The sequence below is a fragment of the Schistocerca piceifrons genome, chromosome X (assembly GCF_021461385.2).
Source record: "Schistocerca piceifrons isolate TAMUIC-IGC-003096 chromosome X, iqSchPice1.1, whole genome shotgun sequence".
Taxonomy (NCBI): domain Eukaryota; kingdom Metazoa; phylum Arthropoda; class Insecta; order Orthoptera; family Acrididae; genus Schistocerca; species Schistocerca piceifrons.
This window is the reverse complement of record NC_060149.1, coordinates 382737016-382757253: the sequence shown is the minus strand read 5'-3', so window position 1 is coordinate 382757253 and position 20238 is coordinate 382737016. Positions and strand designations below refer to the sequence as shown.

Genomic DNA, 20238 nt, shown 5'->3' with positions numbered 1-20238 from the left:
TTCTCATTTATGTAAAATTTTCCTTTTGCTACTAATTATGTATTGCAACATAGAAGCGTGCTAGTCCCAAGAAAACAATTGTTTAACCCATGTACAGAAACCAAAAATCTTGGTGTCAGTTTTACCCTAACAGTGTTGAAGTTCCATAGTGCAGATAGGTCTTATTTTGGCAGTGCCCACATTTTGTGTTACCCTGCAGGTTTGTGTGTGTTTTTATGGTGTTCGATTGCCTCACTCGATGTCCATTTTTACCCATTTTGTGTCACTAGATTTCCAAATAGTTCTTGTAAAGGCATCATGACTGATGTGTTTCACATTCTGTAACTTGTTTGGTTCTATAGGGCAATCAGTTATGAACAGTTAAGTGCAACAGACCACAATCTAACTGATGTGTAACTGTTTAGCCACAACTTTTATCTCTGTTAATGCCATGAATTCATTATTCAGTGGTGTGATGGGCTGGAACCAGAGGTAAAATGATGTTCTAATGATAAATTTTGTTATTTAAAGCCAGGTAACTGAGTTGGGTGATATTGTGATCATCCTAGCTGAGACTAGTCATAATAGTGTTAGAAATAGAGTAATTTATTATGATACTAATTACCTTGACAGTAATTTTGTTCATTTGATATTTACTTGACTCATTGAGAGCTTATGATGACCATAAATAACTCAGTCAGCCTATACTTCTTATTTTGCAGGACTTTCATGCTCTCTTAATTTTTTCTTTGACACTATATTTGCATGTTAAATAGATTATTATATTGGTTGATTCTCTCACCTGCCTCTGTAGTGTTATTGAGGGTGGGGATAATCAGTTTTCATTAACCCTTACACTGTTGTGAACATGTATACTAGTCCTTCTATGCCGTTCCCCAGGTGTTTCAGACATGTATATGCCTGCCACTTGGATTTCCCTACAGTGCTATGAACATTGAATGTATCATAAGCTGTCGACCTCTCGCTGCTGCAGATGAGTTATTTCCATATCTTGGCAAATAAAAAAAGTTTTGAGTATTTATGCCTCCTTATGTGCTATCATTTGCAGAAATCCTCGTTTCAGTATCTTTAACTATTCATGAGATATGACAATTTTTATGGCCACACGATTCGCGATGTGCAAGGCTGTGAATGGGTGTGTCACATGCGACTGTCCTTCAATTATAAAACCCAGTAACTCAAGCATGAAAAGAGATATTATTGTTCTCTCAATTTTAAATAAAATTTCAGTATCTTATCTACATTTCATTTACTGAAATTTATGAGCTCAAATCAACAATACACAAAGCTTGTGCATTGCATTTTTACCTTTGTGAACTCTTTAAAATTCGCTGCATTGTTTTACTTAATTTGATGCAGTGCAGTAACAATGATGGATAATGAAAAGAAATTCAGTTCTTTATGGAGTGAAGATATCAGGTTGTAAGATGTGCAAAAACATTTCTTTTTTTTTCCAAATAGTTTTTGAAAAATCGGATAAATATTTCATATCAGCCAGAATGCCATCTCTCAGCAGAAACACCAGCATTTGACAAGCAGTACAGCCGTAACAAAGGCCACCTCAGCAAAGAATGCAAAGAGCTCATCTATAGCCGTGAAAGGCTTACTTTGTATGCTGTTTTTGTCTCACATTGAAATCATGCTTCCATCTGTGTGTTCAAACAGTGACTGCTGTTTTTACTTGTTGCAGCCCTGTTCGTCGAAGCTCACCTGACGATTTTGCTGCAGAGCTCAGAAGAGAAAAGGAACGTCAGAAACGGGAGAGAGAAAAAGAGAGGGAAAGAGAAAGAGAACGGGATAAAGAAAAAGACCGACACAGAGATAAAGACAGGGATCGAGAACGGGATAGGGAAAGAGACAGAGAAAAATTGAGGGAAACGGACCGTTCTCGTGACAGGGCTCATGAACGCTCTAGGGTCTGGGACAGAGAGGATTCCCGTGACAAAGATCGCAGTCGAGATAAGGATAAAGACTTGGATCGTGCTTATGACAAAGAGAGGGATTATTCTCGAGAAACACGGTATGTATATTTCAATATTTCAGTTGTATCTGTTATCCACAAACTTTTTCTTTTCCATTTCCCTGGGGGTGTAACAGAAAGTAGGATAAGTCAACTTCACTCAGATTATAAGGCATTCGGAGAGAAAAGAACAAGCTCTACTTCCCGTATGTAGTTTTGCTAACAATGAAATGGAAGCTTTGTCTTCTGATTCATATTAACCTTCTAGTGAGTTAACACAGATGTGCTGACACAATAAATATCTATATGTTTCATGTCATCATAGCTGAAGCCACAATTTCATCGAAGAGTAGTAGGAGGTTCCTGCCTGTGGTGAACCAGGAACACCTTTAATGCTCAATTTCACCCAAAATACAGTATAGAAGATGAAGGAAAGTGTTACAAATTGGTGCTGTAGCTTATTTTGAACTGCAGCATATTTGATCTCAAACATTGACAGAGTTATTGTTTGTGCTAATTAAGTATTACAGATCAGGGGGCAAAGATAAAGTTAGTGGATAGTATGATAATTTTTTTTCCATTTATAGTGAAATATATCTTTTACCTGAGTATGAAGTAAAATACTAACATAGTTTTCCTGGTATGGTTTTTTTTTCCAGCCATAAAAGGAAACGGAGCTGAAATTTGCAGACACTTTGTATTATTGAGTGTGTGTCTGAGAGAGAGAGAGAGAGAGAGAGAGAGAGAGAGAGAGAGAACTGTATGCAGTCTCCGCTCTACAGAACTTACAGATTTTGATATTGTGAGCTGTATGACTGCTGTATAGGTGGCTGTATTTGCTATTACTTCTAATTTGTGAGAAGTTGATACAAAGATCATTTAAATTAAAACTGGGAACAATACAATTTGATAGATTAAATATCTCAAATCATTACAAGAAATGCAAGAACTATTTTTGATCATCAAAAATTTCAGCTTTTATTTTGAAACAAAGGAAATTTGTTTTGAGCTTTATTTCAAGAGTGGTTCTGGAATTGTTAAAAGATGGCATAGTGTGAGAATTTTTGTAAAGAAATATTAACTAAATTATTAAAAATGTGAGACTGCGTGTTAGCCATGTGTGAGCCTATGAAAGCAGTTCATTGCATATCACTTTCAAGTAGTGTGTTTTATTTGTTTGACTATAGAATTAAGTCTACAGAAATGTAATTTACTTGTAGATAAAAGTATACCCCAAACATGTTTCCTCACTAAAACTTGGTCAAATTTGTGCCTAATTTTTCACCTTCTACCAGTAGAGTTTGTGGAGATAACTGTTAAGGTTGCCTGATATTTACTGGTTTGAAATGCTTTTACTTCAAGCACGTCAAAACAATACTGTTTGTGCAGTAAGGATCGTCGTTGTAGTCACCAGCCTCAAACTGATATGAGGTCTGTCACACACAGGTCCCATTCTAGATAACAGTCCATAATTGTTACGAGTGAAGATCACAGAATGTGAGCCTGAATGAAAACACTAATGCCATATCGGTACCAGTTAAAATATTATCTTAACTGTGTGTTTGAGCTGAAGTACTAAGACGTCAATGATCTATCATTACAAAGTAATCAGAAATGCCTTGATTACAAACAACGGCTCAGTACAAAGCAGATTTAATATCAATTACCACAATTTGTTCGGCTAAATCAAAGATCGACTCATCCAGTGTTGAATAACAGTCTTGACATTGTTCCAGTGCTTCACATAATGATATTTTGTATTTAACAAGATATGAACTTTTTGTTGATACGTTCCCCCCTCTCACCCCTCCCCCCCCCTCCCCCCCCCCCCCACTGGATTTCACACCCACATCAAAAATGGATTTTTGATACTGATTATAATAAACTCACCCCCATTTGTAACCTTACTGTAACTGCATTTTATAGTTATGGTAATTTTTCTGGCTGTCAACAAGTATACCATAGTAAATATATTGTTACATATTGTTTTTCACAAAGTATAGTGAAATATTCTAAGTTTTGATTTTTTACAAAATGGGACACACAACATCTTCTGTGAATCATGGCTTTTGAATTGTCATATATCTTTTATAAATATCATGTATCATTTGTCAGTGTTCCTTTGAATCTTTTAGTTCATGTGTATAGTGGATGGTGCAACTCAGTTTTTCACAACAAACTATTCCTATTTTTTTAATTGTGTAATTTTCATTCTTTCTCATATGCATGTTGGATTATGGCTCACCTCCTCCCTCTCTTCTGTTTTTGCAGTATTAATTTTTCATCTAAATTTTAACAATGCTGTGTGGTTTTTTACATCTTTTTTTTTCTTTTCTTTCTGAGTAACAGTTTTCATATGTTTTGTGCAAACAATAATAATAATAATAATAATAAAATTAATTTTTCATCTAAATTTTAACAATGCTGTGTGGTTTTTTACATCTTTTTTTTCTTTTCTTTCTGAGTAACAGTTTTCATGTGTTTTGTGCAAACAATAATAATAATAATAATAATAATTACTCTAATTTAAAAGAATAAAAAATTAACTACATATATACAAATATTTGTATTGAGACATGTACGCTCAGCATGAGAAACGTTTAAATCAAAATTACAAGTACCGTATAAATACTCGGTATTGCTTCAAATTTACTGCTAGAAATAGCAAAACAGCTACCTCCTTAGCCTCAGGGGATCTTCTTTCCACAGAAAAAGCTGAAAAGAAGTACTCCAAGAAACCTAATATCAGCAAGAATATGAATACTGTGTATGAAAACCCATATTATATGAACAAACAAAACCACTCACAATAAATCTGTTACCCTTTATTGAATGTGAAAGTTGGTATAATGCACCTAATACCCTTGTTAAAGTTCAAAAAGTGCTTGGAAGACTCGTTTGTCATTTTGAATTTGAATGAAATATATGCAATCAGAATAATTTGCCAGATTTGGGTGTGCAATCACTGCCTTTGCACCTTGCAAGCCATTGTATTGTACTGTATGTTAACTGGGGACCTAGAAATGACGGTGACGCTCTATTCCTGCCACAGCCGCAGTGGTCCACAACCCCACGACAACTTCCGCAGTCCACTCCGCCCCTCCACCGCCCCTCAACGAACCCAGGGTTATTGTGCAGTTCAGCCCACGGTGGACCTCCCAGGGAATGTCTCACACCAAACGAGTGTAACCCCTATGTTTGCGTGGTAGAGTAATGGCGGTGTACGCGTATGTGGAGAACTAGTTTGTGCAGCAATCGCCGACGTAGTGTAACTGAGGTGGAATAAGGGGAACCAGCCCGCATTCGCTGAGGCGGATGGAAAACCGCCTAAAAACCATCCACAGACTGGCCGGTTCACCAGACCTCGACGCACATCCGCCGGGCAGATTTGTGCCAGGGACCAGGCACTCCTTCCTGTCCAGAATTGCAAGCCATGATAACCTTTTTTTTCCTCTGGAATATTTTTGGTTAAATATCCCTTTTATAGAAATGGAGGTGTAGCAAAGTGGTGCATGGCTTTTAGGTAACAACAGGAGTGAACTACACGCTACTGTTCTGGCAGTGGTATAAAAGAAATGTGAGGTTTTGTGAGTACAATAAAGCTCAGTACGATGTTTGAAGACATGCTTCTTTGGTTTTAATTTGAATGATCTTTGTACTGATATAAAACAAAGTATTTTACTGTAGAATATTTTAATTGCAGTGATGAAGTAGTATTGATTAATCAAATAATTATATATAAACATGAAATGTTGTTGAAGTAAACAATTGTTAAGGTATCACAGAAAATGTCGAGAAGTGTGTGCATATTCACCTGTTCGTGTGACTGAATGTATTTTTTCCCTTATCTATTATTTATGTCAACTTTATTGTCAGAATGTTAAATGTAGTTAAATTCTAACAGTACATTACATACCTGTCATGTATCCTCCAATTTCTTTGAACTCCAACTTATGCACTCTAATGCCTTTTCAGTATCACCAATGCACATTTACCTTACTAGATAATAAAAAGAATCTGGGGTACATAAGCACAAATGGAAAATTAATGTCTTATTGTGTTTTGAGATTTGGTTGGCTTTTGCTATTTGTATTGCCAGGTTGTCTACTTTGACACTGAAAGTATTTGTTTTGTCAAAAAGAAACCTGATAAATAATTAGAAATTTACTAAGCATGTTGGAAATAATGTCATGAAATTACTACATCCTGTGTCCAGGAGTACGTCAGTAGTTTGACAACAGTTTGAGGGCATGGAGAATCTCTCTGAATAACAGACTGACGACTGGGATCAGTCAGAATTGTTGTGTACTATCTCTCTCTCTCTCTCTCTCTCTCTCTCTCTCTCTCTCTCTCTCTCTCTCTCTCTCTGAACTGTGCTAATTTATGATTTCTACGTGAAAAAAAGGTGGTGAATAGTTTAGAACAGACAACTTTCTTACTGATTGAACATCTGTTTTACAATAAGTTCCACTGGAAACTTATTTTGTTTGTGTATCATTAGTAGTATTTGTATGCTGTTTTTGTTATATGCAGCTTTTTGCTGGCATTCGCATTTTTATTACTGAAATTCATCTTTATTTGTTACTTCTCCTAAACACCACAATAAATAGTGTATAGTGAATATTTTTATTAAATCATATACAGTGTTGTGTGGATTTTATTTTCATTCATTTTGTAATAGCTCTGAAAAGTTAGTACTTCACTTTTAGTATGTTGGTGTAAGACATAAAGATGTACTCTTAAGTATGTTTTCTCAGTTTTCTGATGAACAAAAAACATCTGTCAAATGATGATAACTGGGTGGCTATTCCAGCCCAATATGATCGGCTTTATCGAGAAATCTATTTTATGATTAATATAGAAATTACAGCCTGCAGAGCATACTTAGACATGGATCAAAATTTTTATACAGGTATTTAGTAGAGGAAATGCATAAGTAATGGAGTTACATTGTTAATGACTCATGATGGATGAAAGTAGATAATATAGGAGACACGAGTGACCTCAAATGTTCGCCAGTAGTAACTTTGTAAAATGTTTGTTTCTGTGATTTTATTATAAGGTGCATTCAGAAAGAAACAAGCCAGAGACTGTAAAGTGAAAACCACTGAAAGTATCACAATGCTATTGCTTACAGAAGAAAGTGTGGTTCCTGTACGAATGCTGAGACCCCAAGCCCATTCCAAGAGGGGTATGGGCACACATCGCATGACAAAGTGAGCACATTCTTGTGTCAACCATGCACCAAACTTAATAGTGCTGAAAATAGAGAAAGAGAGGCTTCAGAAGAAGAACAAAGGGGTGTTGTGTTTCCTTACAGCGAAAGGAGTGTGGGGGAACGGAATTACATTGGACAATGGCACAAGTGTATGGATAGCACTGCATGTCTATTGCAGTTCGAAGCTCTGTGGCAGTGGCTGCCAACATAATTTGCTAGTCTTCAATAATGAGGGCATCCACCTGCTGGACAGTGGTATCGGTAATGTGGTGTGGTATTCCAGATTGTACATCATTGGCCAACTTCCTTCATTCTTCTTTGAATTGCTTTGCCATGCCTTGACCATTGTGACGGACATGCCATGCTCTCCATACATTTGTGTCATTCTTTGATGAATTTCCACCCCTGCACTCCTTCTGATGTCTTAAGATGCACTACCCTCCTTTGATCTTTCTTCTTCAGAAGTCTCTATTCCACTGTTCTCAGCTAGACTAAGTGCAGTGGACAGTGAATGTGTGTAAGTGCTTGCTCCGTCATCACTTGGGCGTGTGCCTCTGTTCCTCTAGTGGTGAGTGTGGTGTGTCAGCACTCTCCTAGGGACCACACCTTCTTCCATAGGTAATGGCATTATAATCCCTTCTGCGGTTCTCTGGCTTGTTTCTTTTTGAATGCAATTTGTAGATTTGTGCACCAATATTTGTGACATTAGAAGAACATCTACTTACCCGCTGCTGAAGCAGGAATAATCACAGAAACACACATTTAAAAACTCTAATCTGCAAATTGTGTAATTTCTTATAGAGGAGGATGAAAAAACGGAAAACACAAATTAAAAGTTTTCAGGTGATTTAGGGCAAGGAATAGTTGTGTCAAAATCTGTATCTTGGTTAATTTGAGACTCTTCCATTGTCCTCTCTGACTGCAACATTGTACTCTAATGATCAATGATGATTAGGAGTGCCTTTTCATCCTTTTTGGCATTTTTACATCTCATGCTTGAAAACATTTTTAAAAGTTCAGAAAACTTGACATTCTAGTGAGTTTTAAAAGTTGTATGTCAATCAGTTTTATTTTTCATTTTTTAATGTTATATTTGATAAACTGACACTACTCCTTTTGCAAATGTTCAGTCTCTTGACATCTCAAGTGTGGGATTGAGTCATGATCTTTAGACATAGTTCTCTGCATAACATTTCCTCTACTGCTACAGAACAGACTGTCAGAGGTTTTATTGTTAGGTGTTCTGATTATCCCTCCTTAGCTGCTGTCAGATAAGTAATACTTTGAACACTTTTCTGCTACAATTGTTAATATTTTGCCATATTTTACTTTTTAATTGCATTTGTAAGGAAATTGGACAAATATCTGCTGTTTGCTTTCAGACCAAAATCTTCAGTAATGTACATGATATATAAAGAAGATAACTCTGTCAGTAGTTGAAATATTGTATCCAAAATGGAATCAGCTGTGCTAGATACTGAAAAACATACCACCAATTAATTATGCTGGGAAAGTCTCCTAGAAATCAAACCAAAGCCTATTAGATCAGCAAGGTGATGATAAGCAAGAAGTAGAGAGCAGTGACATGAATATGTATATGTAAACAGCGACCTAAATTGATGATATATAAAAATTTCTGTGGCCAAAAAGAATCTAAAACCAACAGAAAGGTGGTAGAGTTAATTGGTTGAGTATTAATCCTTTCACCGGGGTGTTGGGAAATGACGCAAAACCCGCATGCAGCCCTAGAAATTGACTTTCTCTCACAGCCAAATATCTCTCTCTCTCTCTCTCTCTCTCTCTCTCTCTCAAAAGTTGACTTTCTCTCACAGCCAAATCTCTCTCTCTCTCTCTCTCTCTCTCTCTCTCTCTCTCTCTCAAGTCAGGAGTAAGAAATTAAACTCTTGTGTGTCTAAATATAACTTACACATTTTTATTGATACAGTTTTACAAAAATGATTACGTAGACTTTCCTCCACACCCCACCGGATCATAATAATGAAATTACTATCAAGCACATTGTTTTTTGATGAGACCAGTATGTGGGATGGGCAGCCTTGATGGCCACACATTGGAAAGGCCACGCTGGAAAATGCTCTTTTGGGAAAGCAACAAGCATTAGAATGGGACTGTGGAACAATGCAATTTCGACGCTTAGAGTAACAGAAACAGACATAACAAAGAACATTACTCATCAAGACAATGCAATATAAGAAACTGATTTAAAACAAGTGAAGCATATGAAACTGCAAACTGAACCTGTACACAACACCTGACATCTAACAATTGCCACTCATTTATATATGGGTTTATCAGTCAAAGGGTTAACTCAAGAGGCAAGTGAGAAGTACAGTGGCAGAATAAACTCCAAATAGGAAGTTGTTTGCTGTGGGTGGATGGTTGATGGTTGAAAAACTAAGTAGTTTCTTCCCTATCTGTTGTCTTTTACAGTAGCTGGAGGTAATTGAGTGCCACCATACTGGAATAAGATAGCTACCATTTATTTAACACACATTGGTTGAGAATAATGTCTTTTGTTGGGAAATTTAGTTATGCTTTTATATCTCAAAATAGCCACATTGACTGTAAAACAGATTGTTATTCCACTGTGAGTATGAAACACCATTGTTTTCTCTCTTGCACTATGCATATTAACCATTAAATTTGCTATTTAAATATTATTATAAGATTCATTGTGTATGGTTATTGCCATATGTTAATTGGAGCCAGATCTTCCTGTAATGTATTGCTTCAGACTAACTTTTCTACTGTCAATGTTACTATTTCACCTTTGGAAGTGATGAATGTTGGAGGTCGTTCATCTGAGGGTTATGCAACTGAAATATTAACGTCATAAATATTGACTGTCCATGCAGAAGTATGAAGTAAAAATCTTTGCAAGTTTTGTTGTGGTGGCATTGATAATTGTCTTTACAATGCCTTTAACTTTTATTTTCCATTCTCCTAATACTAGTCCCTAAAATATCACGGCATCCAGTTTTTTGTCATGGTTAGATATTATAATCTGATCATGGGGCTCTCTTTTTCACTAAAACCTCATGAAAGGCAAGTTATTAAGCCATACCAGTAAGCAGCATATATCATTATTGTTATATTTTCATCATTACTACGCCATGTAAGGTTTTTCCAGGTTTTAATACCATTCATCAGAGATTTTTGCACTCCATGCACATTTTATTCATTGTTTTCAGATAAGGAAATTAGCTCTAACCTGCATAGTTCATCTGGGGTTAGCAATGGTTTTGCTCCAGCTCACTTGAGTACACTGCAGCCCACAAGAAAAATGGGAATCTTGTTTTATACTGAGAATCCTTAAATGTTTGGTGTAATCAAAGTTGCTTCATTGAGGAAGAGTTTATGTAGCTTTATCCTCCATTTTAATACAAGATGCTCAAAAAATAAAAGTACAGAATTCAATAACAGTTCCTGTGACTACTATAATACTGTTTTCTTTTACTAGGAATCAGGAGAGTTCTAATGGTTGGTACAGTTGTCCCCAGTCCTGCAAACCTGTTGAGTCAGATATAGCAAGCCAAGAAACAAAAATTAGTGTGCAAATAAATGTTTCCCAGATTTGTTGGTTTTTTTCTGGTAATATGGCAACTTGTAAGTCGGTCATTCTTCACCAATATTAGTAAGTGAAATATTCAAAGAAAAACTATTTTATATTCTTGTTGGAGGTTTGTCTGACTTTTGATAGATTTTAGCAATCCCTTTATTGTTCAGCATATTTTGATAATTATACTATAGCTAAAAAAAAGAGTTTGCTGTTGTTGTTGATAAACCAATATGTGCTAGTAGTGAGCAGATGTTCAGCCTCAATTCCATCCTCATACTATGCACAACATTTGTTGTGAATGGCTACCAATGAAATTTCATTGGGCTTTTGTTGTCATATTCTGTTAAAGAGTTGGCAAAGCTGCTAGTTGTATGTTGTTATAATGTAACTTCTTTTTCACAACATTTATCACTGTAACTGAGTTGATGAATGTATGGTAAGATGTGGCTGGAATGACCGATTCCCATTTATACTGTTTGATATGATGATGATGCTGATATTTGTTATTCTAGGTTATATGGATTGCCAATGTTGTAGTTGCTATTTATTGGATACATGTGTTACATGATTCTTTTGTTGTAGTTCTCTTGATTTAATTTGTATTTGTACAGTTCATCTGCATTTGCTTGTCTTCACAACTGACAGATTGAAACATAGGCATGTGTGCAACAGATATGCAGTATTATTTGTTATAAATGTTGAATGCTTAATTATTTTGCACAGTGTGAATATATTACTCCTGATACCATATCAACTAATGAAGTTCCATCTCTGTTTCACAAATTTCTTGGTTCTCTGTGACTCCAGTTCATGTATAATATTGTTGTGGTATATAATTTTATCCTCCTCAGTGTGTAGCTTTCACTACACTAGACGTAGTAGTTACTACCTGTAGACAGAGGTATGTGAGGTGGGGGGACGGGGGGGTGGGGTGCGCGTGAGCTTACACACACACACACACACACACACACACACACACACACACATTCTCATAGTCTGGTTGTTGTTGCCATTCAGATAAACAGTTTGTTCCTTATTGCTGCTCCTAGGTTCTATAACCTCTGGCCAAGTTCCAGTTCTCCAATAATTACAGTGTCATTCAAGCTTCTGCTCTTCCCATGATTTGTCCCTATCTTTCCTGTGCCAAAGGCAAATTCTTAGTTCTAGAGCATTCATTCAGTTTCTAATACCGGGTGTTGGTAGATAACGATTAACTTAGAGTTATCAGAGATCAAAACTTCCATGACATCATTACCCATATAAATGCTGTGTGACTTCTTACTAACACCCCCTCCTCCCCTTGTCACCACCACCACAAACAAATGACTTGGTAAAACCTGTCATCATTGTGTTAATTCAGTTTTTGAGCCAGTTTTATTATTTACTTTGCCCATTTGAAACTTTCTACATTTTCTTTATTTTGCTACCTCCAGAAACATTTCTTCAGAGTAGTAGAATTGTTTCATGTGTTCACAGTTGCCAACATTATTTTTTTCTCTAATTTCTATATTGTCATCAACTAGACATTCTCCCCAATAGCATATGGTTGTCTTCATTTGCATCCCTCATTTTCGGGACTCCAGGTCTCTGTTTCTTATTAATAATTTGAAGAACAACAACCATTATAGAGTAAATTTGTTCTCCTTGCCTTATGTGTACCAAGTATATGTCCTAAAACAGCACAAATAAGTTTAGGTGCAGTGGCCATGTTGTTGTTTCCCATTGGTCTTCGTCGGCTCTGATGTGGCAGTATCAACATCATGCGTATATCTCCATAAGGATATTTGCAAAGTAGGAGAGAACTACTGGAGATGCTAGTATTGTCTGTGACTTGTGATTGTATAGATTAGCTATAGAGTCTTGCTGACAGAAAGTAGTGATACAGGTACAGATCTTAGTTTGACACATTATTTTAATCTGTCCAGATGTTCATTTCTGTGCAAGATACAGTCTTGGTAACACTTCCATATAATGATAGATACAGAAAATGATATTTAACAATTGAACAATTTTTTTTAAAAGAAATTTCCGCCATTGACTGTAAGTTTGTATTCATTTATGTCATACAATCATGATTTCGGCTTTGTAGCTATTCTCAAGTGCAATTTGAAATCACAAAAATATCTGACCTTCGTAAATGACATGTCAGTGTCAAAATAACATTTATCTGGTCTTAAACTGATCATTATATTAAAGGATATGAATACATATCAAAGACACACAGTATATGTATGGTACTCATGTCCTTTAATGTGATGACTGTTTTATAAGACCAGATAAGTGTTTCTTTGATGATGGCATATCATTTAGACAGGTTGGACAGTTTTTGATATTTCAAATTGCACCTGGGAATGGCTATAAACCCGAAATCATGATTGTGTGAAATGAATTAATGCAAATTGACACTCAGACGGAAGAAATTTCTTTCAAGAAGTTCTACTTGACTGTGGTCCCCAATGAAGGAAAAATCATTAATTCAACAAAGGTATGGAACACTCAGAGTAGTTAATAATTGTAATTTGAAATTTTCAAATGATTCAGCCTTTTAGTGCATTCCAGTCCATGATGTACAAAAGTTTTTTTTAAAACATATCATTAGCATAAACAAGTGTTCATTCTGGGTAATACTGAGGATAAATTACCCACTGAACATTACTGTACATCATTGCCAGTCAGCTATTTGCCATCAGTAATTATAGTGGCAGTGTTTGCTGAAGACATTTAAATATTAATTTCCATCTTATTAAATGATAATTATTTTCTTTCCATGTTTTCTTATACTTTGTACCCTGTCATAGTTTGTATTTCAGCCTCGTAGCCCTTGGTACCCAGTTTTACAAAAGTCCAAAATGTTTGGACTGTTTTAAAGCTTACAGTAGATTTAAATTTCTGACTTATATTCCCTTTATTCATTTGAAATGTAACAAACTTGTGAAAGTCATTTTAATTAAAACAGCATACAAACTAATCAATCTACCTCAAAAAATGAAAGTGATCTTGTTCTTTTGGTTGGCTGTCCAGAACATTTATTTTCTGGAGGAAGCAAACATAATTTTCAATTCTGTACTGTATTCTATAATTTCATCTTATTACTGGCATGATAAGCATCATATTTTATTTTGATCATGAACTAATATACTCAGTTTAAATCAAAACAAATGGATGTCACACTTTAAAAAAAAGGGGGGGGGGGGGGGGGGTGAGCCATGTAGGATGATGTAACAACACTTTTATTTCGTGACCTTTTCAAGGTACAGAAATGAGGTTTTCAGAAGATGACAGTACACAGAGGTACTATGAAAAGAGATATTGAAACATGTTATGGTGTGCTTCTTTTAACAACATTTGAAAATTTTTGAAAGTACGACAATTAAACTCTCATTGGTGTTGAAACCTTTGACTAAAATATACCAGAAATGTGCTAAAATTGAAAGACAAGATAGCTGTGATTGGCTGTTGCACTATAAACACAAGGGGGGTCTGTTATGTTAGGCTCTGCCATAATATGCAGATAGAAGACAAGCCTACACTGCTAAGATGAAACATATTTCCTCTTGATCTTAATTTATTTTACATAGATACAATATCAGCCTCAGTTGTTGTAAGTGGAGCTACATTCTAACTTCTAGCCTGTCTGGAGGGGTTGACCAAAACTATTTCAAATGTGTGTACATACTTGAATAGAACAGCATATGTGGGAACAGTTAAAGGGCTAGATATGACAGTGGAGCCTGGCATGAGAGCCCCACTTAGCAATGTTTACACCACAGTTGACAAATTCTAGACACCTCATCATTTAACTTTAGCACATTTTTTGGGTATTTTTCCAAAAAGTTTCATTGTCAATATGAACAAGCATTACAGCACTATATTCATCACCCTGCATATGAAATGGTAAACTGTGTAAAATGCACAACAAACAAAAGATATGTTACACACTCTACCACTACACATCATCTGTGTACATTAATTAGCTCCCATTCATAAGTTGAACATGTATTCATGGAAAATGAAACTACAGATAAAATTTAAAAAACCAAGACAAAAAGTTCATAAATAAGCTATGTGAATAGGAAATATTACAGGATATGTATCAAGAGTTTAAATGCTTTTTTTTTTTTTTTTTTTTTTCAAATTTGCAAAGAATATGTTGATGGCAATTTTCTTTAGTCAGGCAGCTGTGTTCACAGGTCCCTGAGATATGTATTTAATTATGAAAAATGAATGTATTGAAATGAATTTTCAAAATGCGTAACAGCATGTCTTCACAGGGAAAATAGTTTGCCTTTTGATAATCTGAGCATGATGCAGTGAATGACTGATAATGCTTTTGAAAGGACTTTGTATTCATATGAAACATTTCACAGGCTCTTGTTTCGATATATATCACTGTCTCATTTTGTCAGAGCTAATGTAATCACAAAGTACTTACTTTTGTAAATTATATGTAGGTTCCGATGTGTGAAAAGGCAATATATGTACTTAAAATTAATGTAACTTTTGAATAATATTTTTGTTTAGAGGAGAGACAAAGATAGAAGAAATAACTTACTAGAAATCTACTCTAAAATGTAATTGTCACAGATTCACTAATTCATGATTTTCCTTTCTCTCCTCATCCTCCCCCTCCTCCTTCACCACCACCACCACCACCACCACCACCACCTCTTCCCTTCCACCTCCCCCCCCCCCCTCTCTCTCTCTCTCTCTCTCTCTCTCTCTCTCTCTCTCTCTCTCTCTCTCTCTCTCTCGCATAAAACCTCCTTACACACACACGCAAAAAAAAAATCACCCTCTCATTTTCATAATACGTTGTTTCCCATCCATAGTATTTGCACAAGTTGTTATATTGTTACTTGATAGACATCTATGTGAACACTGCACTGAAAATGGAAGCTTATGTACCGGTCACTCAAGTACATTGTTTTATTATTCTATTGATATTTTGAATTTTGTAAAGAAGAAAAAACAGTCTGTTCCTCTGTACTGATTTTTATGTACCTTATTTAAGAACCTCATTGGGAAAGTCTCAGGGGACTTTTCTTTCACGAAAAGGAAGAAAGAAAGATAACATAGAATTTTTGAAATGTCTCTGTGTGTAAAGTTCAAATATCTTTTGATACAATAAAGTTATGTATAGGTATGCCTCTGAATGATTGGTCTCTTATCTTCCTGTTAACTGTATATTTTGATGTACACCCTGATACAGACTTAGAATCATTACTGTCATTGAAAAAAATACTAAAACTGGACTGCATGTTCTCATTATCATTTATGGGATATGTGTAGATATGCTGCATATTGAATAAACTGCTGAAAAGGTGACTTCTCATATTTTGAGAATTATTACTATAGAAATAAAGAGATTGCCCTGCCTTTATTTTAGTGAATATGTTAGTTGAAGTTGATGACTTATGGTGTACACTGATTGTCTCGTGTGTTACGTCATTACAAAGTCTCTAGCAACATCCAGAATTTTAAAAGTTCCTTTGTTACTAATGAAAGAAATCATTTTGAAACACTGAGTATCAGGTGTGCTTATCTTTATGGAAAAGTTTTTCGGTTGTAATTACTTTCAGAAGAAAACTAAAATACAAAATTTCCGGTTAAATGGCGACTACCTACCACTCAAATGGCCTTACTAAATGTTATAATAGGATGTTGACTCAGGGAGACTGTGATACAATAATGCCTGTCCTGCTAGTGGCACACTATGCGTGGAAGCAAGATACTGCAGGTTTTGAGCTCTTTGTCATACTTCTAAGGCTATGAGGGCAAAATTATATTCTTCAGGATTATACCAAATGGTTATCACAAGAACTGATTAAGCAAGATGTCTGATCCACATATGGATCTCAGATGACCAGAATAACAACACAGACCACTGCAATTCTCCATCAAATACAGACCAGGTGACTTAATATGGGTTTTTATGTTTGTGCAGAAATTCAGGCACTCAGAATAATTATTCAAATGTAGTTTTGTTCTGTACTGAATGCTGCATCCTCTCTCTCTCTCTCTCTCTCTCTCTCTCTCTCTCTCTCTCTCTCTCTCTCTCTCTCTCCCCCCCCCCCCCCCCCCCCTCTCTCTCTCTCTCTCTCTCTTTTTTTTTAATGTCACTTACAAAGCTACGAACACAATCTTATATAAAGAAGACTTTATCCACGCCCTTCACATGAAGCCCCTATTACAGTCCAGATGGTTGGATCAAAGATGAGGACTAATCATGTTAACCCTCACATGATATCTGGGGTCTTTTGAGACCCCAAGGCTCGTTTAACTGCAAATAAACAGTTTTAATGTGGGTGTAAATTACTAATTCTCGAGATATGCTGTTCACAGACTTATAACTGGGTAAAATATTTATGATTACATCCCAGTCTATGGTACAAAAATTTGAAATTTTTGCAGTGTGGTCAGAAAATACCCCAGGTATGCAATATGTGTTTTGCAGTGTCATATATAAGTTTTGGTATGAAAATAAATCTTAGCAACAATGCACCCTATAAACTGACATTCATTTGTACATTGTTGTAAACAATGAATAGAAAGTACATTTACATAAATTGTTACAACACATTCACAGTTTGCAATTGAGTTTTCTGGAAGGAAGGTGTGATGTTATAGTTTATTCATCATAGATGGTGATGTATGTTTTGCAAGGAGCTAAAGTCTTGAACAGCAGGCTTTGGCAGATTTACAGAAGAGTGAAAGTGATAATGAATGAATTTTTGGGAACGAGGATGATAGTGATGCTGGTGGAGATATGATAGAGGAAGATATGCAGGTCGGAGATGAAGTGGGTATGAGTGACTGTGAAGATGATGATAATGGTATTCAGGTAACAAGTGCATCTGCTTTTGTGTCTAGAAGTGGGCAGATAACACACAACACAGTACCACCTGATGTGTGTAAGCAGGTTTCAAGGCATGTATTACGTGAAATCGCATATTCCATGTCACCTTCGACCACAATTACAGACAAGGGCAGATTGTTTCAGACTTTTTATCACCAATCACATGCAGAGTGTAATAGTAATGCATACCAATAATCGTGCAGAATATAATAAAATTCTGCACCCAACTCTTGAACCCTGGATTGAACTTGATTCTACGGAGCAGCAGGCATTCTTTGGTCTACTAATAACAGCTGGCTTGCACAAGGCTTGTAGGAAGCCTTTGAGTGAATATTGGTCAGCCACAGTGTTCTTTTCAAGATTTTGATGTGCCTCTGGTTTGATGATAAACTTACAAGGAAAGAAACAAAAGTTGCTTCTGGTTCAAAAGCTGAACCTATAAGGGCTGTTCTGAAATGTTCATTGATGCATGCATTCCTGCTTATGTCCCTGCATCTGTGTACTTTCAGGGGACAGTGTCCATTCAATGATAATGAATGAAATCCTTAGAAACCTGGAAAGTATGGGATAAAAGTGTGGGTTGCTGTAGTTTGTGAGAACAATTATGCCATAAATGCATAAGTGTATATGGGGAAATCTGCTGAAGGAAGGGAAATAAATCGAGAGAAACGAGTGGTACATGATTTAGTTGATCACCTGAAGGGAAGTGGTAGGAACATTAATACTGACAAATTTTTTACAGGTTTTGATTTGGGACAAGAACTTCTCATAATAAATTGACATTTGTGGGAAATCTTCGGGCCAACCATAAAGAGATACCAAAAGAAATGTTGCCGTCAAAACAGAGGCACCCATTATTGACCACTTTTGGGTATGGACAGAATACTGTTTTAGCTTCGTATGTTACTACACAAAAGAAGTCAGTCGTTTTGTCACCTATTCTACACCAAACATTTGATGTAAGTGGACATGAGCCACCTGAAATAATAATGTTCTACAACTCAAAAAAGTGAGGAGTGGGTACAGTTGATAAGATGGCTAGACATTATTCAGTGAAACAAGGAACAAAAAGGTGGCCAATTGCTGTAATTTTTTTATATACTAGATGTAGCTTGTATCTTGCTTATGTTCTGTATTGTAAATTTTTACATGATATGAGAAGTAGAAATGCAAGAAGAGAATTCCTCTCAGAACTAGGAAAAGAATTAGTCAAACCTCACACTGAACAACAAATCCTGTCGCCCCAGTGCAGAACACAACGCATTCGTTTCTAGTGCGCCTTTCCAATCCATGACCGTTTCTGATGCACATAAAGTTTCTGGCCTGATGGCAGTGCTGTAACATCTCAGTTTTACATTACATGATATGCATGATTTATCGTAGATGTTTCCAGCCTTTCAGAATGCTCTACTCATCTTTTGATTTTTTTCATTGGTTTCTTCCTGTATCCCATTTGCCTTCAAGGATCTTCTAAAGGAAAAACAACACAATAACCAGGAAGCCGATGTTCCAAATCTGAAAAGAAAATGATGTGATTCATGCTCAAGGTCAAAGGACAAGAAAGTGAATCAACAATGTGATGGGTGTCACAAGTTTGTCTGTAAAGAACACACTAGGTTAAGTGTGTTGTGTAATGATTGTTGATCATATGACACGGAGAGCAAGTAGGAGTGTATTTCTAATAAAATTCCATGTAAGTGATACTACACATAGTATTAATTAATTATAGTATTGTTACATAGTGTGCAGGTTATGAATATTTTGTGTTAAAATAATTTTTGGAACTAAACAAAATATGTTTTCATATTTCAAACAAATCTAGTGAATAATTACAATTTACATGTTACTTAATTATATTAAGAAACTATGGGGTTGTAATATCAACATCGTGTGTATGTTTCTCAATAAATTATAATTACTTTTGTGGACATATTTCAAATTTTATCGCCATAAAGTTGCTTGAATAACTTTGGGGTCAAAAATGACCCCAGGCATACAATATGTTTTTCCAGAGCTGATACCATGCAAGGGTTGATGATACTGTTGGTGGTCTTCACAGCTTTCAATGTTGCAGTCATGAAGACATCTAACATACAAGGACCTCTCAAAAAGATACATAAGCAACTCAGAAAAGCCCTTACAAAAAAGTTTTATTTAAGAATGGGAGCTATATCATACCCTTAGTGCCATTTTTTGGTAATGTGCAGATCTTAGATCAAATTCCTACCTCTTGTCAGTATCGTACTCATATAAGGAAATTCTGAAAGATTCTACAAATTTTTAGCCAACAAAATGTATGGGAAATTAAAGAGAATTCAGTGTTGTGCACAAATGCATCATGTATACAATAATAAGCCTCATTCCATAGGTCAGCATTTGACTGTGTGTGTGTAGTTGCTGTTATGGTTGACTTTTTCTGGCATGATGCATATTGAACACCTTTCTCTGTTCTCAACTGGAGTGTATGATATGTTCATGTCATCTGTAGCCAAAATGTATTGGTATGTCACCCTCCATCTTCCAAATATCCATTCTTCTCCACGGTATTCAAACTAGCAATAGGGCCTGTTGCAAACGTCAAATTTATCTGCTGTGTAACTGCAGGTTGACCTATCCCATTCTCC

General features: G+C 35.8%; 1 protein-coding gene across 3 annotated transcripts in view; it reads left to right on the top strand.

The window, feature by feature from the left end:
* The window catches only part of LOC124722736 (pre-mRNA-splicing factor 38B-like), an 87349-nt gene extending 67991 nt beyond the window's left edge, over positions 1–19358 (top strand). Inside the window, exons 8-9 of one of the 3 annotated variants that reach the window (XM_047247878.1) lie at positions 1691–2020; positions 19079–19358. In XM_047247878.1, the coding sequence (XP_047103834.1) occupies positions 1691–2020; positions 19079–19088 (340 nt within the window). In that variant the 3' untranslated portion in view covers positions 19089–19358. Of the gene's footprint in view, positions 1–1690; positions 2021–2619; positions 3763–19078 lie in introns of those variants that run through there. The other 2 variants (XM_047247876.1, XM_047247877.1) reach the window with 2 other exon arrangements.
* Positions 19359–20238: the final 880 nt, after the last annotated feature.